Raw genomic sequence first — 24,242 nt, forward strand, 5'->3', positions numbered from 1 at the left:
ATTTAGCTGGAGCAATCGTTTTTCTCCTGCTAATTTGGCATCTAAGTTTAGGAATCTGGTTGCCCAGTAGGCCTTATGTTCCAGTTCCACGGGCAAGTGGCATGCCTTACCATACACGAGTTGGTATGGAGAGGTCCCTATAGGGGTCTTGAATGCTGTTCTGTAAGCCCACAGAGCATCATCCAAGCTCCTTGCCCAATCCTTTCTACGGGTATTTACTGTCCGTTCCAGGATTCTCTTTAATTCTCTGTTAGAGACTTCAGCCTGCCCATTGGTTTGTGGATGATATGGAGTGGCCACCTTGTGGCGAATTCCATACCGAACCATGGCAGAGTAAAGCTGTTTATTGCAGAAGTGAGTGCCCCCATCACTGATTAACACTCTAGGGACACCAAACCTGCTAAAGATATGTTTCTGGAGGAATTTCAGCACTGTTTTAGTATCATTGGAGGGTGTGGCGATAGCCTCAACCCATTTTGATACATAGTCAACTACCACCAGAATATAAGTGTTTGAGTATGATGGTGGAAAAGGTCCCATGAAGTCAATTCCCCATACATCAAACAACTCTATTTCCAAGATCCCTTGTTGAGGCATGGCGTAACCATGAGGCAGGTTACCAGCTCTTTGGCAACTGTCACAATTACGTACAAACTCTCGGGAATCTTTATAGAGTGTGGGCCAATAGAAGCCACATTGGAGGACCTTGGTGGCTGTTCGCTCACCTCCGAAATGACTTCCATATTGAGATCCATGGCAATGCCATAAGATTCTCTGTGCTTCCTCTCTGGGGACACACCTACGGATAATTCCGTCTGCACATCTCTTAAAGAGATAGGGCTCATCCCACAAGTAGTACTTTGCATCAGTAATTAGTTTCTTTTTTTGTATTCTATTGTACTCCTTGGGTATGAACCTTGCAGCTTTATAGTTTGCAATATCGGCAAACCATGGTGCTTCCTGAATGGCAAATAGATGCTCATCAGGGAACGTCTCAGAGATCTCAAGGAAGGGGAGGGACGTCCCTTCCACTGGCTCTATCCGGGACAGATGATCAGCTACTTGGTTCTCTGTCCCTTTTCTGTCTCTTATTTCTATATCAAACTCTTGCAGAAGCAATACCCATCTGATGAGCCTGGGTTTTGAATCCTGCTTTGTGAGTAGATACTTAAGAGCAGCATGGTCAGTGTACACAATCACCTTTGATCCTACTAAGTAAGATCTGAACTTGTCAATGGCGTAAACCACTGCAAGTAATTCCTTTTCTGTGGTTGTGTGATTTTTCTGGGCATAATTTAAAACGCGACTGGCATAATAAATGACATGCAGAAGCTTGTCATGCCTCTGTCCCAGTACTGCACCAATGGCATGATCACTGGCATCACACATTAACTCAAATGGCAATGTCCAGTCTGGTGCAGAAATGACTGGTGCTGTGACCAGCTTAGCTTTCAGCGTTTCAAACGCCTGTAGGCATGCTGTGTCAAACACAAATGGCGTGTCAGCAGCTAGCAGATTGCTTAGGGGTTTTGCGATTTTTGAAAAATCCTTTATAAACCTCCTATAGAATCCTGCATGCCCCAGAAAGCTTCTGATTGCCTTAACATTGGCAGGTGGTGGTAATTTTTCAATTACCTCTATTTTTGCTTGATCTACCTCTATTCCCTTGTTTGGGATTTTATGCCCAAGAACAATTCCTTCAGTCACCATGAAGTGACACTTTTCCCAGTTTAAAACTAGGTTGGTTTCTTGGCATCTTTTCAGAACAAGTTTCAGGTGATCAAGACAGGAGCTGAATGAGTCTCCATATACTGAGAAGTCATCCATGAAGACTTCCAGAAATTTTTCCACCATATTAGAGAAAATAGAGAGCATCCATCTCTGGAAGGTTGCAGGTGCATTGCATAGCCCAAAGGGCATCCTTCTATAAGCAAACACTCCGGATGGACATGTGAATGCTGTTTTCTCTTGATCCTGGGGATCTACTGCAATCTGGTTATAGCCTGAGTAGCCATCCAAAAAGCAGTAATAATCATGACCTGCTAGTCTCTCTAGCATCTGGTCTATGAATGGTAAAGGAAAATGATCCTTTCTGGTGGCTATATTGAGCCTTCTGTAGTCAATACACATGCGCCACCCTGTAACTGTTCTTGTAGGAACCAGTTCATTTTTTTCATTATGAATCACTGTCATGCCTCCCTTTTTTGGGACGACTTGAACAGGGCTCACCCAGGGGCTATCAGAAATGGGATAAATAATCCCAGCCTCTAGTAATTTGGTGACCTCTTTCTGCACCACTTCCTTCATGGCTGGATTTAGCCGCCTCTGTGGTTGAACCATTGGTTTGGCATTATCCTCCAATAGGATTTTGTGCATGCATCTAGCTGGGCTTATGCCCTTAAGATCACCTATGGACCACCCAAGAGCTGTCTTGTGTGTCCTTAGCACTTGAATAAGTGCTTCCTCTTCCTGTGAATTTAAGGCAGAGCTTATGATCACTGGAAAAGTGTCACCTTCTCCTAGAAATGCATATTTCAAGGATGGTGGCAGTGGCTTGAGCTCTGGTTTAGGAGGTTTTTCCTCTTTCAGAAGAAAGTTCAGAGGCTCTTTCATGTCCCCTGAATCCTCCAAATCAGGCTGAACATCTTTAAAGATGTTTTCCAACTCTGATTCGAGACTCTCAGCCATGTTGATCTCTTCTACCAAAGAGTCAATAAGGTCAACTTTCATGCAGTCTGTTGATGTGTCTGGATGCTGCATGGCTTTGACAGTGTTCAATTTGAACTTGTCATCGTTGACTCTCAGGGTTATTTCCCCCTGCTGGACGTCAATGAGGGATCGTCTGCTGGACGTCAATGAGGGATCGTCCAGTTGCTAGGAAGGGTCTTCCTAGAATGAGAGTAGCACTCTTGTGCTCCTCCATTTCCAGCACAACAAAGTCAGTGGGAAAGGCGAATGGCCCAACTCTGACAATCATGTCCTCAATCACGCCTGATGGGTATTTAGTGGAACCATCAGCATGTTGGAGATATATCCGGGTTGGTTTAACTTCTTCAGTTAAGCCAAGCTTCCTGATAGTGGATGCAGGTATTAGGTTGATGCTTGCCCCAAGATCGCATAAGGCTGTCTTGGTGCAATCACCTTCCAATATGCATGGTATCAGAAAACTCCCAGGGTCTTTAAGCTTTTCAGGAAAGCTTTTCAGAATGACTGCACTGCATTCTTCAGTGAGGAGAACTCTTTCTGTTTCTCTCCATTCCTTTTTATGACTCAAGATCTCTTTCATGAACTTGGCATAAGAAGGTATTTGCTCAAGTGCCTCTGCAAAAGGAATCTTTATTTCAAGAGTCCTTAGATAATCTGCAAAGCGAGCAAATTGCTTATCCTGCTCCTCTTTCCGGAGTTTTTGAGGATAAGGTATCTTGGCTTTATATTCCTCAACCTTAGTGGTTAAAGAAGCCTTTTTAGAGGGGTTGTTATCAGCACTTGTGTGTGTCTGATCCCTCACTGGCAATTGAATGCCAGAGTCAGAAGCTGGAGTGACGTTAGACGCCAGCTCACTGTCTGTTCCTGGCGCCTGAACGCCAGAAATGTGCCCCTGTTGGGCGTTCAACGCCAGATTCTTGCCCATTTCTGGCGTTGAACACCAATCCTGTCTTATTTCTGGCGCTGAACGCCAGTTTTGGGCATGGTCTGGGCGTTCAGCGCCAGCCTTCCACCCATTTTCTGGCATTTTAGTGCCAGAATTATTTTTCCCTGGGCTCTTACTGTCCTCAGGGGAATCTTTGGTGAGTTGCTTATTTCTTGAATTTTTGATGCCTTGAGGTGGGGTATTTAATGTTTTCCCACTTCTTAATTGAACTGCTTGGCATTCTTCTGCTATTTGCTTTGATAGCTGCTGCTTTGTTTGCTTAAACTGTTCTTCCATATGTATATTAGCTATCCTTGTCTCCTGTAACCTGTCTTTGAATTCAGCTAGCTGCTTTGTTAGAAAATCTAATTGCTGATTGAATTCAGCAGCTTGTTTTACAGTACTGAATTCAGCAGTTACTGTTTTAACCTCTTCATTCATGGAAGGGTTGCTGCTTAGATACAGATGCTGATTCCTGGCAACTATATCAATGAGCTCTTGAGCCTCTTCGATTGTCTTTCTCATATGGATAGATCCATCAGCTGAGTAATCTAAAGACATCTGAGCTCCTTCTGCAAGCCCATAGTAGAAGATGTCTAACTGAACCCACTCTGAAAATATTTCAGAGGGGCATTTTCGTAGCATCTCTCTGTATCTCTCCCAGGCATCATAAAGAGATTCATTATCTCCTTGTTTAAAGCCTTGGATGTCCAGCCTTAGCTGTGTCATCCTTTTTGGAGGGAAATATTGATTCAGGAATTTTTCTGTCAGCTGTTTCCATGTTCTTATGCTGGCCTTAGGTTGGTTATTTAACCACCTCTTAGCTTGATCTTTTACAGCAAATGGAAACAGTAATAGTCTGTAGACATCCTGATCTATTTCCTTATCATGTACTGTGTCAGCAATCTGTAGAAACTGTGCCAGAAACTCTGTAGGTTCTTCCTGTGGAAGACCGGAATACTGGCAACTTTGCTGCACCATGATAATGAGCTGAGGATTCAACTCAAAGCTACTAACTCCAATGGAGGGTATGCATATGCTACTCCCATATGAAGCAGTAGAGGGGTTAGAATATGACCCCAGAGTCCTCCTGGACTGTTTATTTCCACTTATGTCCATGATGGATTTCTATGGATATAACTTGGACTGATTTATCTTTTTATTTATTTTATTTTATAAGAAGTAAATACTTAAATAAAATAAAATAACTAAAAAGAATTTGAATTTTGAAAATTATTTTTTTTTTCGTAAAAAAAAATTAAAAATAATTAGTTAAAAAAAACGAAATTTTTTTTGAAAAAGAGGGAAGATATTTTCGAAAATTAGAGAGAGAGAGTTAGTTAGGTAGTTTTGAAAAAGTTAAGAAACAAACAAAAAGTTAGTTGTTAGTTGAAACAAATTTGAAAAGATAAGAAGTTAGGAAGTTAGAAGAGATATTTTGAAAAGATATTTTTGAATTTAGTGAGGAGAGAGAAAAACAATAAGATAGTACAAGATTTAAAATTTTTTAGATCTAATGCTCCTTGTTTTCGAAAAATTTGGAGGGAAAACACCAAGGAACACCAAACTTAAAAATTTTAAGATCAAGACACAAGGAAAACTCAAAAACACTTTGAAGACTCACAAGAACACAAGAACATGAAGGAAGAACACCAAACTTAAAATTTTTAGAAAACCAAACCAAAATTTTCGAAAATCAAAGGGGAATCAACAAGAAAACACCAAACTTAAAGTTTGGCACAAGATTTAATAGAAAAAATATTTTTGAAAAAGAAGGTTTTGAAAAGAGTATAAAAGATTCTAACCCAATCAAATTAATGTTCTAGCCAAATGAGTTATGGGACCTTATTAAAGTTTGGCACAGGATTTAATAGAAAAATTATTTTTGAAAAAGGTTTTTTTTTTTAAAAATATGATAGCCAATTACCATGAACATAAACACCACGTTCTAATTAACTGAGCTATAAATTTAAAGTGTTTTAACAAGGGATAAATAATAAAAGACTCTAAACCAAAAAAAGAGAAGATTTTTCCTAATCTAAGCAACAAAATAATCCGTCAGTTGTTCAAACACGAACAATCCCCGGCAACGGCGCCAAAAACTTGGTGCACGAAATTGTAATGTTACTGTTCACATTACTCTCTTACAACTTCGCACAACTAACCAGCAAGTGCACTGGGTCGTCCAAGTAATACCTTACGTGAGTAAGGGTCGAATCCCACAGAGATTGTTGGTTTGAAGCAATCTATGGTTATCTTGTAAATCTTAGTCAGGAAATCAATTATGTTTATCAGTTGAATTATGAATAACCAGTAGAGCATAAATTAAAAGTTACTTGTTGTGTAGTAATGGAGAATATGTTGGAGTTTTGGAGATGCTTTGTCTTCTGAATCTCTGCTTTCCTCTGTCTTCTGATTCACGCACGCACGTCCTCCTATGGCAAGCTGTGTGTTGGTGGATCACCGTTGTCAATGGCTACCTTCCATCCTTCCAGTGAAAACTACGCTCACGCGCTCTGTCACAGCACGGCTAATCACCGGTTGGTTCTCGATCCGGTTGGAATAGGATTTACTATCCTTTTGCACCTGTCACTAACGCCCAGCCTTCAGGAGTTTGAAGCTCGTCACAGTCATTCAATCCTTGAATCCTACTCGGAATACCACAGACAAGGTTTAGACTTTCCGGATTCTCATGAATGCTGCCATCAGTTCTAGCTTATACCACAGAGATTCTGATTAAGGAATCTAAGAGATACTCATTCAATCGTATATAGAACGGAGGTGGTTGTCAGGCACACGTTCATGGTTTGAGGAAGGTGATGAATGTCACAGATCATCACCTTCATCACAGTTAAGCGCGAATGAACATCTTAGATAGGAACAAGCGTGTTTGAATGGAAAACAGGAATACTTGCATTAATTCATTGAGACACAGCAGAGCTCCTCACCCCCAACAATGGGGTTTAGAGACTCATGCCGTCAGAGAATACAAAGTTTAGATCTGAAATGTCATGAGATACAAAATAAGTTTCTAAAAGTTGTTTAAATACTAAACCAGTAGCCTAGGGTTACAAAATATGAGTGGACTATGATGGATGATGCAGAGATCCACTTCTGGGGCCCACTTGGTGTGCTGGGGCCCACTTGGTGTGTGCTGGGGCTGAGACTTTAAGCAATCCACGTGCAGAGGCCATTTGTGGAGTTGAACGCCAGTTTTTGTGCCAGTTTGGGCGTTCAACTCCAGTTTTTTATCCTTTTCTGGCGCTGGACGCCAGATTTGGGCAGAGGGCTGGCATTGAACGCCAGTTTACGTCGTCAATTCTTGTGCAAAGTATGGACTATTATATATTGCTGGAAATCCCTGGATGTCTACTTTCCAACGCAATTGGAAGCACACCATTTCGAGTTCTGTAGCTCCAGAAAATCCACTTTGAGTGCAGGGAGGTCAGAATCCAACAGCATCAGCAGTCCTTTTTCAGCCTGAATCAGATTTTTGCTCAGCTCCTTCAATTTCAGCCAGAAAAATACCTGAAATTACAGAAAAACACACAACTCATAGTAAAGTCCAGAAACATGAGTTTTTCCTAAAAACTACTGGAAATAAACTAAAAACTAACTAAAACATACTCAAAACTATATGAAATTATCCCCAAAAAGCGTATAAAATATCCGCTCATCACATACTTTTGTGTTCTCTCCTTAAATTGAACTTAATTGTGAAAACATGCTATTTTGTGCTTAATTTAACCAATTTTATTCCACTTTCATTTTATTCGATGCTTTGATGCTTTTGATGAGTGATTTCAGGTGTAAGAGGTAGGAATGGCTTGATAAGAGTGGAGGAGAAGCATGCAAGAGGGAGGAAACATGAAGAAAACAAAGGAGAAGCACACACTGGAGTGTGCGTATGCACAACCTACTATGCATACGCACAAGAAGCACAACAGCATGTGTGCGTACGCACAACATTCTATGCGTATGCACAAGAGAAAATTCAGCACGTGTGTGTACGCACACATCTGTGCGTACGCACAACTTAGCGCACGTGACCTCATTAATGCAAATCGCTAGGGGCGATTTCTGGGCCTCTAGAGCCAAGTTTTGGGACTTTCTGAAACTGATTGAGTGCTATATCAAAGGGCCATCATTCCATGTGAGAGGGGGGAGAGCAATTAGGTATAGTTTAGTATCATGTAGGTCATTTTCTAGAGAGAGAAGTTCCCTCTTCTCTCTAGAAATTAGGGTTTCTAGCTTAATTCCTTTGTAATTTCTCTTTTTAATTCTTGTTTTCATCTAGTTTCTTCTACCTTTCTTTGTTCTATTGTGTTAATTTCCTTAGTTTATCTTGTTAATTTCTCATTTTGGTTACTTTTTTATGTTTATGAGCACTCTTGTTATTTTGATTTTCATTTAATGCAATTTATATTTTATGTTCCTTTATGGCTTAATTAAGTTGTTATTCTTACTTTTCTTGGTTGGTAGTTGTAGAATTTATTATTTCTTGTTATTTTATCATACTTTCTTTTTATACCTTCCAAGTGTTTGATAAAATGCTTGGTTAGATTTTTGCCTAGTTTTTCACACTCTTGGTTGAGAAATTGAGTAATTAGGTGAACTTGAGTTGTGGATGTCCATTCCACATTGTGTTAGAATTGTTAGTTGATTTGGTTTCCACTAACTCTAAGCCTTCCATTAATAAAGTTGGCTAGGACTTGTGGATTGAGATCAATTATGCCCTTTTGACTAATTCTCGATGTTAGGATTGACTAATTGGGATTAATTCTACACAATTACCATGTTTGTAGTCCATAACTAGGATAGGAATCTTTAATTTCCCAATTCTTGCCAAGAGTTCTTTTTACCATTTAATTTCTATTTTCATTGCTTTTACTTGCTTTCCATTTAATTACTTGTCATTTAAATTTCTTGCCTCTTATAATCAAAACCCCCAAATCCCCCATATCCAATAATTGAGCATTTCATGCAACTCCTAGGGAAGACGACCCGGGAGTTTAAATACTCTCGGTTTATATTTCACTACAAAAATTCTGGTAAAAATGGTAGTTTTTTTTTGTATTTACGGCGGTTTGAACCACCATTATTACCAAGAATGGCAGTTTTTGGATAGGTTAAAATGGCGGTTCACACCACCGTTATTTCCAGGGTTAAAACGACGGTTTTTAATAGGTTAAAATGGCAGTTTGAACCGCCATTATTACCCTGACAGAATGACGTTTTGGTTGATTAAAACGCATTTTTAAACCGCCATTTTTACCCTGATAGTGGCATTTTTATTGGTTAAAACGGCATTTTTACCAGGTAAAAATGACATTTTTTATCGTTTAAAAAAGCAGTTTTTACCGACATTTTTATCGCATTAAATAATTTTGTGATTAAAATTTCACAATAACAAAAAATCATAATCCATAAATGAAATATTATAACTCATAAACAAAGTATTAATATAATATATAATTTTTTATTATTGGAAATCAAAAGTAATAATTCCTATACAAAAGTTTATCTTACTAAACTTACCAAAATACAAGCATTGCAATAAGCACTAATTAGTCAAATCTACCATCCAGTTTCCTAAACTATGTTAATATCTAATAATGTATTTAAACTATCTAATGTTTTTACTACTTAGAATATGAATATACAAGAAAGAGTAAACTACCATTTGTACCCACGAAAGTTGAAAACGCTGACATATCTACCCATAGAAAAAAGAAATTACCATTTGTACCCATAAAAAATTGTTTTTACAGGCAAAATTATCCAAACCCTAAAAAATTATCTAAAATCCCTAAATTACCCTTCCCTCCACACTATCATCTCCTTCCTCCCTCCTCCTCTCTCTCAATGTTCACAGCCACCTCCCTCCTCTCTCTCTCTCTCTCTCTCTCAATGTTCACAGCCCCTCAATCCCAGCATCAACCACAAACCACCGTCTCACCCTCCTCATCATCGTTCACCCTTCTCCGCTAGCAACGTCGCGGACCTCCGCCAGCCCAAGAGCACCGCGCCAGCTTCTCCTCGCCACCATCACCATCGGCCTCAAATCAGAGCCTACCGCGTCAGAGACCCTTGTCAGTGACCACCCCTCCTTCTCTCTTTCCCTGTCTCGGTCTTGCCGACCAGAGGACCTTCGCTCCCACCCCGCCCCTGTTTCGCCGCCGCTAGCAACCCTAGAGCCGCAGTGCCCCTTCTCCTCTTTTCACCGCCGACCACCCTCACCTACCGGGGCTACCTTCTCCTCATCACCGAACCAGTGCCCCTGATGGGCCACTGCGCCAGCCGCCGCCACTGCGGTCCCCTTTGCAAACCAAAATCGCGGTGAGCTCTCTCTCTCTTTCTGTCTCTTTCACCATTTTTCTTTTCTCCCAGAAAAAGTGAATCCAAATTAATACATGAGGCTTCTGTGTTTGATTGTTCAGATTTGATCCTCTCTCCTCACTCTCTTCTCACCTTGGATCTGTGTTCTTGTTTGCCCTATTTCTATTAGCTTTCTCCATGACACCCTTTTCAATGTTTTGTTCTCTCAAACAGCTTCAGATTCAGCTGAAACCAAGATCCAATTTTGACTCTCACCCATCGTCATCCATTTCAAATTCCTCTTTGGGTTGATTTTGATTCCTCCAAAGGTGAAGGTTATGGTGATGAAGGAGTGGCAATGAAGTGGTTTGTGGCAGAGGTGGTTTGTGGCAGAGAAATGGAGGTTAGATCGGAGAGTGTTCATGTGACCAAAGAGAGAGATGGGGGATGATGGTAGCAGTGGTAATGATAAGGGTATTTTGGGGTTTTTAGATAATTTTTTAGTGTTTGGTGCGAAACTCATGTTTTATGGGTACAAATGGTAATTTCTTTTTTCTATGGGTAGATATGTCAGCGTTTTCAACTTTTGTGGGTACAAATGGTAGTTTACTCTACAAGAAAATAATAAGTGCCTTAGTTTCTTGGTCTCTTGTGTGAGTTCCATCCCGGAACTTGCTCCAACATCTTTGTAAGAGTAAATGCAAGCTTTTGATTTTCCTGTGAGGCCAGCGATTAATGCTGAGTTCTCTGCTCCTTCTCTTCAACAATGTCAAACTAGGAATTAAAAAGTAAAAGACTAACATTGCCTTCAAAGTTGACTTCTACTGCGTGTATTAGGCACAACCTGACAATAATAAAAAAATAGAATTAGGACTTCAGTAAGTCTACAGTCCAGAAAATATTTCTTTTGTGACATGAGAAATAACTAACATTGCCTTCATTCCAAATTCATTGTCTGTCTACATTTCCTTTATTTTAATTCCGCTCATTTGATCATAAACATAAAGAAATCAAGAAACAAATCTCAAAATTATATATATATATATATATATATATATATATATATGTATGAGGGAAGAAATAGACACCAACCTTTGATTAGCCTTTCAACCCTCTCAAAATTTGCTTCGTTAAAAGCAGGTGTTGTTATCTCTATCTCTTCTGGATTCGTATCATCAACAAATCTAAAAGCAAACACCAAATTAAGAGAATCTTACCATCAACTTGCATATAGATTCTGAATCATGATTAGTTCAAACGGGAGAAGATCAGATAAATAAATACCTTGCTTTTGCCTTGTTCGTGGAAGGTGAGAGTGAAAGGTATGAGAACTTGCTTTTGCCTTGATAAGATAAATAAATACCTTACGGCAGGCAGTAGCTCTAGGAATGATCCATTCTGAAATAAAAAAACAGATACAGACTATTAAGGATGATTTGCAAACACACAATAGATTCTAAAATAAAAAAATAAGCATTCTTGCAAAATTTTGAGCCAATCGAGAAAGAATAAATCTGGTTTAAATATTCAGTGCTCGGGAAATATGTAGTACTTTACATGGATCTTTGTTATAAATTCATGCCATTTTTAAGCAGAATATTATAGCAATAACTATACTAGAGGTAATGAAATTTGCTTTAATATACCTTCCTACTAGTAGGATTATTTCCTGGCTCAGGCATAGTCTCACACTGCCCAAAAAGAAGTCTTATGTGCTTAGCTATTTATTTAAATAAAAAAGAACTTGTAATTTAAATAAAAAAGAACTTGCAGTAACATGCCATTTTTAAGCAGAATATTATAGTTAATATAGTTATCTAATTATTTGCAATTAATTAGGCCAAACGGATTTACCGTTTCTATATCCTTTATTAATATCGTTAACTAATTAGTCAAGTTCAAACTATAAAGAAAAATTATGATGGTACAAGAAACACGAGCTAAAAAATAGAACCATCATTTTTCATTAAGGAACGATCAATCAATAAATTATGAACATAAACATAAATAAAAGAAACAGAGCCATAATGAAAGAAAAGAGAAACATTAACATTATAAGATTGTGCCAAAAAAAAGAGACTAATTGTTCATTAGAAATAAATTAATCAAAGGAGAAAATAAGAGTGTTGAATTAATCAAAACCATCTTTTCGGAATTCTTCCAACACATTTCTCATTTTGAATGCTTCTTCATAGTAATTATCCTTTAAAATACAAAGGAGAAAGTAAGAGTGCTGAATTACATAGAAAATAAATACCACTTAACACATTCAATTTAAATCCAAAGAAAACTTACTTGATTCATGTCTATGGTCTGCAAGGCTTCACCACGAGTGAATATAATGGCATGGTTTTGATTTTCAGGTTTCCCTTCACCAATCTCAACTGGTAAACCCGAAAGCTTGATGCGATATACTTCCTGTTAATTCAACATAAAACCATTTCTTAACCAGGAAGCTTGTGCAAACATTTTTCAACTAGATCCTTTTATCTAACTTAGTTTATCCTTTTCTTAGAAAATTTAGGTGAATCATAATTGGAAAATGAGACTTTAAATTTGAACATTTGTCCATACCTCATCATACTTTTCACCTCCTTTGACAAGAACTGGGTAATAAACTTTCTGTGATTTCCCTTCCTTTGCCTCTTCAACTTCATCTATGTAGGCGACACGAACCGCTAAATTCCTACACAGGATATTCCATTACTTCTTTGAGAATCACTTTGTTATATTAAGTACATTTATATAGTTTGGAAAATGGTATAGTTGACTCACTCTAACATCAGGCCAAGAATGTTAGTATAGCTACTTCTCTCTTTGGGATTCTTGGATTTCTTTTGAGCACCATAGACTTGGCAAGAAACAACATAGGTGAATTTCAAATCAGCCAAAGCCTGTGCATATTCAAAGAGCCCCTTCTTATCTTTATCTTGAAAATCCGTTGTCCAGAAGCCGCTAAATATAGCTGCAAGGAAGAAAAAAACATATACTTCATTCTTAAGGAATGGAGCTGTACTATGAATTAGAATTTGAAATAAAGGAAATAACTGACCATTGTCTCCAGCATATTCCAAGAAACATTGAAGAATCAAAGCTTCCCTATAATACATCATTCCTCTCACTAGCAGAAACAAAATGAAAATCAACATTTGAATTAGAAACCATATACAAATTTAGTAACAAAAATGAACATTGTTCAATATGATCAAAGACCTGTTTGAAAGGGTGTCTGTCCTCTGTAAGATGCCCATTGTGTCTTGAAATAATTCTTATCCTCATCACTCTCAACTTTCAAGTCATTAAGCCGCTCATGGAAATTACGCCATTCATCTACATTGCTTTAGAAATGAGTGAAGATGTACTGAGGGAGAAAAAAATAGGTGAGAAAATAAATCCAAACTCACCAGGGTATATCTTTCTTTAGTAGAATAAAATTGATATCCCATTTTCATTTTCCTTATTAAGTTCCTCAATCGAATATCGAACATCTTCTTTGTAATATGGTGTCAAAACACTAAAGAAAAAGCTTACATAAGTTCCAATCATAGTAGCATCAATTAAAAATAAACAAACATTATGTGCCTTTAATATTTAAGAACTTAAGAGAGTTGGCACTTGCCATTTTTCAAATCATTCTATTTTTTTTACTTTCATGTCATTAAATTAGTTAATCATAATGACTAACCTGAAGGACAACATGTTTCGAACTTTGGGAGCCTTTGACATATTCATGAATAAGGAATTTGCAAAGAATGTGATACGGCGGCGAGCATCCAGATTTTTAGGCACATTTTTGGTTGATTCCTTTACTGTTAAAAGCAAATGAAGCCTAATAACCTACATAGAAGAAACAAAGACTTAGTAAACAAAATCACAAAGAATAATGCAGCGAATCAATCGAAGTTTATTTGTGAAGACTACCTTCTCCTTCACTGATTTGTTGACAGTAAAATCGGTGTCTATGTTGACATATCTCTGTCCTCTTTCTTTGGTGTTGAGACAAAGATTTTCCGTGACTCTGGAGAAAGCAAAACCAGATCAACATCATAATGCAGCACTTATTGTGATGTTTAATATATATAAAGTTTTGAACATACAAATGGCCATCATGCATAACATCTTGTAAGATAATTTCTACAATATCCTGCAGAACATTGACTATTTGGGGCTTCAGTGTCTCGAGTTTGTCGTCTTCAGCTCGCTACCAATGAGAATGAAAAGACAGTGTTATAAAGACTTCAAAGGGTCTATATAGGAAACTGAGATATTCTGAGAGGAAAGAGTTACCAATAGAGTTAGGAATTTCTCCAATTTCTCACTAAGTGAAGGCAAACCACTCATCTTGAATTTCTTGACAAATGTGTGTTCTTGTATGCTCCATTCAACTTTATCACAAATATGGCTTACAATCCTATCACAATACATGGAAGACCTTGAATAATCAAGAGGATTCCGGTAAAAGCAGAAAGAACGTTACTGTTTGGTTTATGTTTTCAACATTTTGAGAAGAAAAAAGTTGAAAACAATAAAATCATATTTTCTGATTTCGCAAAATCCTAACAGAGAATACTAAAAATGAAATCAGGAAATAAAAATAGAAACTAAATATGTAAGCATGCGAGATAGTGATATCTTTTTTTTCTTACATCTTATCTTCCTTATCTTGCAGGAGGTTATAAATGATATCCTTGAGAGTTTCATAGCATTCGACGACTGCTAAATACATGTAGCTATCATTCAAGCTAATAAAAGAATTTGTTGATATGTCTGAAAAAGAGATATATCGCATACAACAATGATTAAATAAATGCATAGACAAAAAAGATTTTTAGTTCAGCATTATTTTCTCTTCAAATCAAACAGCTTTAAAACTTAAAAGTACGTGCTGATATATGTAACAAAATGATGAGCGGATAATTTATACCCTTTTTAGCATTGTTTTTACATAATTTTTAGTATGTTTTAGTTACTTTTTATTATATTTTTATTATTTTTTATGCAAAAATCACATTTCTGCACTTTACTATGAGTTTGTGTATTTTTCTGTGATTTCAGGTATTTTTTGGCTTAAATTGAGGGACCTGAGCAAAAATCTGATTCAAAGGCTGAAAAAGGACTGCAGATGCTGTTGGATTCTGACCCTCCTGCACTCGAAGTGGATTTCCTGGAGCTACAGAAGCCCAATTGGCACACTCTCAATTGCGTTGGAAAGTATACATCCTGGGCTTTCCAGCAATATATAATAGTTTAAATTTTGCCCGAGATTTGATGACCCAAACTGGCGTCCAAAGCCAGCCTAAAACATCTTGGCGTAAAATGCCCAAACTGGCACCAAAGCTGGTGTTTAACTCTAGGAACAGCCTATGCACGAAAAAGCTTTAATGCTCAGCCCAAGCACACACCAAGTGGGCCCTGAAAGTAGATTTCTGCACTATCTGTACTTAGTTACTCATTTTCTGTAAACCTAAGTTACTAGTTTAGTATAAATAGCACTTTTTACTATTGTATTCATATCTTTGGATCATCTCTGGACGTTTAGTCCTTAGACGTTTGGCATGGAGGCTGGCCATTCGGCCATGCCTAGACCTTTTTCACTTATGTATTTTCAACGGTGGAGTTTCTACACCCCACAGATTAAGGTGTGGAGCTCTGCTGTTCTTCATGAATTAATGCAATTACTACTATTTTCTATTCAATTCACGCCTACTTCTTCTCCAAGATATACTCTCGTACTTAATTCAGTTAAGTCAGAATGAAGGGGTGACCCGTGACAATCACCCCATCTTCGTTACTCGCTTAGCCAAGATCCGCGTGCCTGACAACCACAAAGCGGTCTACATGATGTTCAACATAGTCATTGGACGACAGCTGGAGTATATTCTCTTGGATATCTAATACACAGACCGAGTCCGTGAGATTAGTATCTTCGTGGTATAGGCTAGAATCATTGGTAGCATTCCTGGGATCCGGAAAGTCTAAACCTTGTCTGTGGTATTTCGAGTAGGATCCGGGAAGGGATGACTGTGACGAGCTTCAAACTTGCGAATGTTGGGTGTAGTGACAGTGTGCAAAAGGATCAATGGATTCTATTCCGACGCTAGCAGGAACTGATAGATGATTAGCCATGCGGTAGCTATGCCTGGTATTTTTCATCCGAGACGAGAAATTCGACAGTTGATTAGCCGTGCAGAAACCATAGAGGACCATTTTCACTGAGAGGATCTTACAGCTTGCCATGGAAGGAAGTAACGCATGGTTGGAAGAAGGCAATAGGAAAGAAGAGGTTCAGAAGCAACAAAGCATCTCCAGACGCTTATCTGAAATTCCCACCAATGAATTATATAAGTAACTTTATTTTATTTTATGTTTTATTTATGTTTTAATTATCAATACCCCATAACCATTTGAATCTGCCTGACTGAGATTTACAAGATGACCATAGCTTGCTTCAAGCCGACAATCTCTGTGGGATCGACCCTTACTCACGTAAGGTTTATTACTTGGACGACCCAGTGCACTTGCTGGTTTGTTGTGCGGAGATGTGAAAAGTGTGAATCACGATTTCCAATACCAAGTTTTTGGCGCCGTTGCCGGGGATTGTTCGAGTTTGGACAACTGATGGTTCATCTTGTTGCTTAGATTGGGTAATTTTATTTTATGTTTAAGCTTTTTATTTTTATTTTCAAAAAAAAAATTGTTCTTCAGGGTTTTTAAGAATTAATTCTAGAGCTTCATGAGATATGGTGAAACCTGGCTGGCTGTTAAGCCATGTCTAATCTTTTGGACCGAGGTTTCCACCTTCCATTGTAAAAAGGACATGCTTGTATGTGTTATGTTAAAGCTTGGCTGGCCACTTGGCCATGTCTAATTCTTTTAGACCGGAGCTTTAGAATCACATTGTATGAGCCTTTGGATTCTCATTCATAATTCTATGCTGAAGCTTGGCTGGCCATTGGCCATGTCTAATCTTTTGGACCGAAGCTTTAGACTAACATTACAGGAATCCTGGAATTCTTATTAAAAATTTTGAATTTCTTTATTTTCTTTTTCCAAAATAATTTTCGAAAAATACAAAAAAATTAATAAAACCATAAAAAATAAAAAAAATTATGTTTCTTGTTTGAGTCTTGTGTCAAATTTTAAGTTTGGTGTCAATTGCATGTTTTAACTTGTTTGATCTTCAAGTTGTTCTTGATGATTCTCTGTGTTTAATCTTGTGACTTTCTTGTTTTGTGTCTTTTCTTATTTTTCTTGTGCATTTTCAAATTCATAGTGTCTAAACATTAAAAATTTCTATGTTTGGTGTCTTGCATGTGTTTCTTTTCCTAAAAATTTTCAAAAATATGTTCTTGGTGTTCATCATGATCTTCAAAGTGTTCTTGGTGTTCATCTTGACATTCAAAGTGTTCTTGCATGCATTGTTTTTTGTTTTGATCTTAAACTTTTATGTTTTGTGTCATTTTTGTGTTTTTCTCTCATTAAAATTCAAAAATAAAAAATATATCTTTTCCTTATTTCAATCATAAATTTCGAAATTTTGAATTGATTTGGTCAAAAAAATTTTAAAATTTAGTTGTTTATTGTTAGTCAAGTCAAAATTTCAATTTAAAAATTCTATCTTTTCAAATCTTTTTCAAAATCAAATATTTTTCATTTTTCTTTCCTGTTTTTCAAAAATTTTAAAATTGATTTTCAAAATCTTTTTCTTACTTTTTATTTCATATCTTCGAATTTATTACTAACATTTAATATTTTGATTCAAAAATTTTAAGTTGTTACTTGCCTATTAAGAAAGGTTCAATCTTTAAATTCTAAGAACCATATCTTTTAGTTTCTTGTTAGTCAAGTAATCAACTTTAATTTCAAAAATCAAATCTTTTTAATTTTATTTTCAAATCTTTTTCAAAATAAATTTCAATCATATCTTTTTCAAAACTTAATTTCAAAATCTTTTTCTAACTTCTTATCTTTTCAAAATTGATTTTCAAATCTTTTTCAATTAACTACGTGACTTTTTGTTTGATTTTAAAAGTTTACTATTTCTTATCTTTTTCAAAACCACCTAACTACTTTTCTCTCTCTAATTTTCGAAAATCACTAACCACTTTTTCAAAATTCTTTTTTTAACTAATTGTTTTAAATTCTAATTTTATTTTATTTTCCTTCTTAAATTCGAATTCTAACTAATAGTTAAAATAAAAACAAAAATATTTTTCTTTTCTTTTGAATTAATTTTCAAATACTCTCTCTCTCTCTCTCTTTTTCTCTCTCATCTCTTTCTATTTATTTATTTATTTACTAACACTTCTCTTCTTCTTATAATTCGAACCCTTTCCCTCTCTCTGTGTTCGAATTCTTCTTCTCCCTTCTTCATTCTATTTCTTCTATTCTTCTACTCACATAAAGGAATCTCTATACTGTGACATAGAGGATTCCTATTCTTTTCTGTTATCTTCTTTTTCATATGAGCAGGAACAAGGATAAGAACATTCTTGTTGAAGCTGATCCTGAACCTGAAAGGACTCTGAAGAGGAAACTAAGAGAAGCTAAAGCACAAAAATCTGGAGAGGACCTAACAGAAATTTTCGAAAAAGAAGTAGTTATGGCAGCCGAAAATAACAACAATGGTGGAGATGCAAGGAAGATGCTTGGTGACTTTACTGCACCCACTTCTGACTTCTATGGAAGAAGCATCTCAATTCCTGCAATTGGAGCACACAACTTTGAGTTTAAGCCTCAATTAGTTTCTCTAATGTAGTAGAATTGCAAGTTTCATGGACTTCCATTGGAAGATCCTCATCAGTTTTTAGCCGAATTCTTGTAAATCTGTGACACTGTTAAGATCAATGGGGTTAATCATGAGGTCTACAGGCTTATACTTTTCCCCTTTAGTGTAAAAGACAAAGCTAGGACATGGTTGGACTCACAACCTAAAGAAAGCCTGAACTCTTGGGAAAAGCTGGTCAATGTTTTCTTGACAAAATTTTTTCCACCTCAAAAGTTGAGCAAGCTTAGAGTGGAAGTCCAAATCTTCAGACAGAAGGAAGGTGAATTCCTCTATGAAGCTTGGGAAAGATACAAGCAATTGATCAGAAGGTGTCCTTTTGACATGCTTTCAGAATGGAGCATCTTATGTATATTCTATGATGGTCTGTCTGAATTGTCCAAGATGTCATTGAATCACTCTGCTGGTGGATCTCTTCATCTGAAGAAGATGCCTGCAGAAGCCCAGGAACTCATTGAAATGGTTACAAATAACCAATTCATGTACACTTCTGAAAGAAATCCTGTGAATAGTGGGACAACTCAGAAGAAAGGAGTTCTTGAGATTGATACTCTGAATGCAATATTGGCTCAGAATAAAATATTGACTCAGCAAGTCAATATGATTTCTCAGAGTCTGACTGGAATGCAAGCTGCATCCGACAGTACTAAAGAAGCTTCCTCTGAAGAAGAAGCTTATGACCCTGAGAATCCTGCAATGAAAGAGGTGAATTACATGGGAGAATCCTATGGAAACACCTATAATCCTTCATGAAAAAATCACCCTAATTTCTCATGGAAGGATCAGCAGAAGCCTAATCAAAGCTTCAATAATAATAATGGTAGGAGAAATAGGTTTGGCAATAGCAAGCCTTTTCCATCATCTTCTGAGCAACAGACAGAGAATTCTAAGCAGAGCCTCTCTGACTTAGCAACCATAATCTCTGATCTGAGTAAGACCATTCACAGTTTCATGATTGAAACAAGGTCCTCCATTAGAAATTTGGAGGCGCAAGTGGGTCAGCTGAGTAAAAGAGTTACTGAAATCTCTCCTAATACTCTCCCAAGCAATATAGAAGAGAATCCAAAAAGAGACTGCAAGGCCATCAATATACCCAATATGGCCGAACCTATAGAGGAGGAAAAGGCAGTGATTTCCAATGAAGAAGACCTCAATGGACGTCCACTGACCCCTAAGGAGTTTTCCATTGAGGAACCAAAGGAATCTAAGGCTCATACAGAGACCATAGAGATTCTACTGAACTTACTGTTGCCATTCATGAGCTCTGATGAGTATTCTTCCTCTGAAGAGGATGAAGATATTACTGAAGAGCAAGTTGCTCAGTATTTAGGGGCAATCATGAAGGTGAATGCCAAGTTATTTGGTAATGAGACTTGGGAGGATGAACCTCCATTGCTCATCAATGAACTGAATACCTTGGTTCAACAGAAATTACCTCAGAAGAAACCAGATCCCGGGAAGTTCTTAATACCTTGCATCATAGGCACCATGACCTTTAAGAAGGCTCTGTGTGACCTTAGTTTAAGTATAAACCTCATGCCACTCTCTGTAATGGATAAACTAGGGATCTTTGAGGTACAAGCTGCAAGAATCTCACTAGAGATGGCAGACAATTCAAGGAAACAGGCTTATGAACTTGTAGAGGATGTCTTAGTGAAGATTGAAGGCTATTACATCCATGCTGACTTCATAATCCTAGACACTGGGAAGGATGAAGATGATTCCATCATCCTTGGAAGACCCTTCCTAGCCACAGCAAGAGCTGTGATTGATGTGGACAGAGGAGAGTTAGTCCTTCAATTGAATGAGGACTACCTTGTGTTTAAGGCTCAAGGATCTTCTTCTGTAACCATGGAGAGGAAGCATGAAAAGCTTCTCTCAATACAGAGTCAAACAGAGCCCCCACACTCAACTTCTAAGTTTGGTGTTGGGAGGCCAACATCAAGCTCTGAGTCTCTGTGAAGCTCTCTAAGAGCTCACTGTCAAGCTATTGACATTAAAAAAGCGCTTGTTGGGAGGCAACCCAATGTTATCTAACTATATTTATTTATATTCCATTGTTATTTTATGTTTTCTTTAGGTTGATGATCATGTGAAGTCATAAAAACAACTGCAAAATTAAAGCAAAATGAAAAACAGCATCAAAAATAGCACACCCTGGAGGACAGACTTACTGGCGTTTAAACGCCAGTAAGGATAGCAGAATGGGCGTTTAACGCCCAAGCGTGGCAGCATTCTGGGCGTTAAACACCAGAATGGCCAGCACTCTGGGCGTTTAACACCAGAAAAGGGTGTCTGGCGTCTGGCTGGCGTTAAACGTCGAAAGGGGCAGCAGACTGGCATTTAATGCCAGGAAAGGTAGCAGAGCTGGCGTTTAACACCAGAATTGGCACACTAAGGGCGTTTGAACGCCAGAATGGTGCAGGGAGCAGAATTCCTTGACACCTCAAGATCTGTGGACCCCACAGGATCCCCACCTACCCCACCTCTTCTTCTCTCCTCTTCACACCTTTCCATAACTCTTCCCCAAATACCCTTAACCTATCAAATCCTACCATCTTCCCCATATTCTCTTCAACACTCATATCCATCCATCATAAACCCCACCTACCTCACCATTCAAATTCAAACCATTTCCCTCCGAAACCCACCCCCTTCATGACCGAATTCCCTCTCTCCCCTACCCTATAAATACCCATCCTCACTACCTTCAATTTCACACATCATACACACTACTACCCCCCTAGCCAAAACCACTACTACTCTCCATCTCCTCCATTTCTTCTTCTTCTACTCCTTTCTTTCTTCTTTTGCTCGAGGACGAGCAAACCTTTTAAGTTTGGTGTGGAAAAAGCCCTACTTTTTTTGTTTTTTCATAACCATCAATGGCACCTAAAGCCGGAGAAACCTCTAGAAAGAGGAAAGGAGGGCTTTGAGCATTAATGGATAGGAGGGCCCAAAGGAATAAAATCATGGCCTAAGCAGCTAAACCAAGCTGTCCCTAACCATGTGCTTGTGGCGTGAAGGTGTCAAGTGAAAAGCTTGAGACTGAGCGGTTAAAGTCATGGTCCAAAGCAAAAAGAGTGTGCTTAGGAGCTCTGGGCACCTCTAACTGGGGACTCTAGCAAAGCTGAGTCACAATCTGAAAAGTTCACCCAGTTTTATGTCTGTGGCATTTATGTATCCGGTGGTAATACTGGAAAACAAAATGCTTAGGGTCACGGCCAAGACTCATAAAGTAGCTGTATTCAAGAATCAACATACTGGACTAGGAGGATCAATAACACTATCTAAATTCTGAGTTCCTATAGATGCCAATCATTCTGGACTTCACAGGATAAAGTGAGATGCCAAAACTGTTCAGAAGCAAAAAGGCTACTAGCCCCGCTCATCTAATTGAAGCTAAGTTCATTGATAAGTTTGAGATTTATTATATTTTCTCTTCTTTTTATCCTATTTTGTTTTTAGTTACTTGGGGACAAGCAACAATTTAAGTTTGGTGTTGTGATGAGCGGATAATTTATACCCTTTTTAGCATTGTTTTTACATAGTTTTTAGTATGTTTTAGTTACTTTTTATTATATTTTTATTAGTTTTTATGCAAAAATCACATTTTTGCACTTTACTATGAGTTTGTGTATTTTTCTATGATTTCAGGTATTTTCTGGTTGAAATTGAGGGACCTGAGCAAAAATCTGATTCAGAGGCTGAAAAAGGACAGCAGATGCTGTTGGATTCTGACCCTCCTACACTCGAAGTAGATTTTCTGGAGCTTCAGAAGCCCAATTGGCGCGATCTCAATTGAGTTGGAAAGTAGACATCCTGGGATTTCCAGAAATATATAATAGTCCATACTTTTTCCGAGATTTGATGGCCCAAACTGGCGTCCAAAGCTAGCCTAAAACATCTTGGCGTAAAACGCCCAAACTGGAACCAGAATTGGAGTTAAACGCCCAAACTGGCACCAAAGCTGGCGTTTAACTCCAGGAACAGCCTATGCATGAAAAAGCTTCAATGCTCAGCCCAAGCACACACCAAGTGGGCCCCGAAAATGGATTTCTGCACTACCTGCACTTAGTTACTCATTTTCTGTAAACCTAAGTTACTAGTTTAGTATAAATAGCACTTTTTACTATTGTATTCATATCTTTGGATCATCTCTGGACGTTTAGTCCTTAGACTTTTGGCATGGAGGCTGGCCATTCAGCCATTCCTAGAACTTTTTCACTTATGTATTTTCAACGGTGGAGTTTCTACATCCCATAGATTAATGTGTGGAGCTCTGCTGTTCTTCATGAATTAATGCAATTACTACTGTTTTCTATTCAATTCACGCCTACTTCTTCTCCAAGATATACTCTCATACTTAATTCAGTTAAGTCAGAATGAAGGGTGACCCGTGACAATCACCCAATCTTCGTTACTCGCTTAGCCAAGATCCGCGTGCCTGACAACCACAAAGCGGTCTACATGATGTTCAACGTAGTCATTGGACGACAGCCGAAGTATATTCTCTTGGATATCTAATACACAGACCGAGTCCGTGAGATTAGTATCTTCGTGGTATAGGCTAGAATCATTGGCAGCATTCCTGGGATCCGGAAAGTCTAAACCTTATCTGTGCTATTCCGAGTAGGATCCGGGAAGGGATGACTGTGACGAGCTTCAAACCTGCGAATGTTAGGCATAGTGACAATGTGCAAAAGGATCAATGGATTCTATTCCGACGCTAGCAGGAACTGACAGATGATTAGCCATGCGGTAGCTGTGCCTGGTATTTTTCATCCGAGACGAGAAATTCGACAGTTGATTAGCCGTGCAGAAACCGTAGAGGACCATTTTCACTGAGAGGATCTTACAGCTTGCCATGGAAGGAAGTAACGCATGGTTGGAAGAAGGCAATAGGAAAGCAGAGGTTCAGAAGCAACAAAGCATCTCCAGACGCTTATCTGAAATTCCCACCAATGAATTATATAAGTAACTTTATTTTATTTTATGTTTTATTTATGTTTTAATTATCAATACCCCATAACCATTTGAACCTGCCTGACTGAGATTTACAAGATGACTATAGCTTGCTTCAAGCCGACAATCTCCGTGGGATCAACCCTTACTCACGTAAGGTTTATTACTTGGACGACCCAGTGCACTTGCTGGTTAGTTGTGCGGAGATGTGAAAAGTGTGAATCACGATTTCTCACACCACAAAACCTGGAAGGCAAGCAGCTTCCTTGAGCGGTTCCCAGTTTGCAAACGCCTCCCCAGCTTTCGATGGATCAACACCGTAGAACACCGGCACAACCTTCTGACCCTTGCTGCTCCGACACTCCGTTATCTTCTCCAATTCCTTCAACCACCACGTCGAATTCCCATAGCTTTTAGAGAAAACCACGATCAAAATTCTAGAATCTTTGATTGTCTTGGAACCAAAAAAGATAAGCATTCAAGCAACTCATCAAACACGTGCTATGCGAATTAGTAAATCACCAACCAAAAGCATATTTACAA

The 24,242-nt window shown here is 38.0% G+C and overlaps 1 protein-coding gene and 1 non-coding gene across 2 annotated transcripts; both read right to left on the reverse strand.

The window, feature by feature from the left end:
* Positions 1 to 12,499: 12,499 nt before the first annotated feature.
* Positions 12,500 to 14,675, reverse strand: LOC107627109 (callose synthase 7-like). The gene is made up of 9 exons (XM_088502620.1): positions 14,596 to 14,675; positions 14,237 to 14,381; positions 14,047 to 14,150; positions 13,871 to 13,967; positions 13,635 to 13,786; positions 13,163 to 13,287; positions 13,002 to 13,070; positions 12,731 to 12,914; positions 12,500 to 12,635 (listed from the first exon to the last, which is right to left on the reverse strand). The coding sequence occupies exons 1-9, from the start codon at positions 14,673 to 14,675 to the stop codon at positions 12,500 to 12,502; spliced, it is 1,092 nt and encodes a 363-aa protein (XP_088358746.1).
* A 4,281-nt stretch (positions 14,676 to 18,956) lies between these two features.
* On the reverse strand, positions 18,957 to 19,064 carry LOC148575918 (small nucleolar RNA R71). Its single transcript, XR_015903103.1, has one exon. It is a non-coding gene; the product is annotated as a small nucleolar RNA R71 (small nucleolar RNA).
* Positions 19,065 to 24,242: the final 5,178 nt, after the last annotated feature.

Source organism: Arachis ipaensis, chromosome B1 (assembly GCF_059453495.1).
Source record: "Arachis ipaensis isolate K30076 ecotype BB chromosome B1, ASM5945349v1, whole genome shotgun sequence".
Lineage (NCBI taxonomy): Eukaryota > Viridiplantae > Streptophyta > Magnoliopsida > Fabales > Fabaceae > Arachis > Arachis ipaensis.

Coding starts and splice junctions, on each gene's coding strand:
- LOC107627109 (XM_088502620.1), bottom strand. CDS start 14,675: ATGTATTTAGCAGTCGTCGAATGCTATGAAACTCTCAAGGATATCATT. Junction 14,382..14,595: donor CAAGATAAGGAAGATAAGAT/GTAAGAAAAAAA, acceptor TGATTATTCAAG/GTCTTCCATGTATTGTGATA. Junction 12,636..12,730: donor ACTAACATTCTTGGCCTGAT/GTTAGAGTGAGT, acceptor TATCCTGTGTAG/GAATTTAGCGGTTCGTGTCG.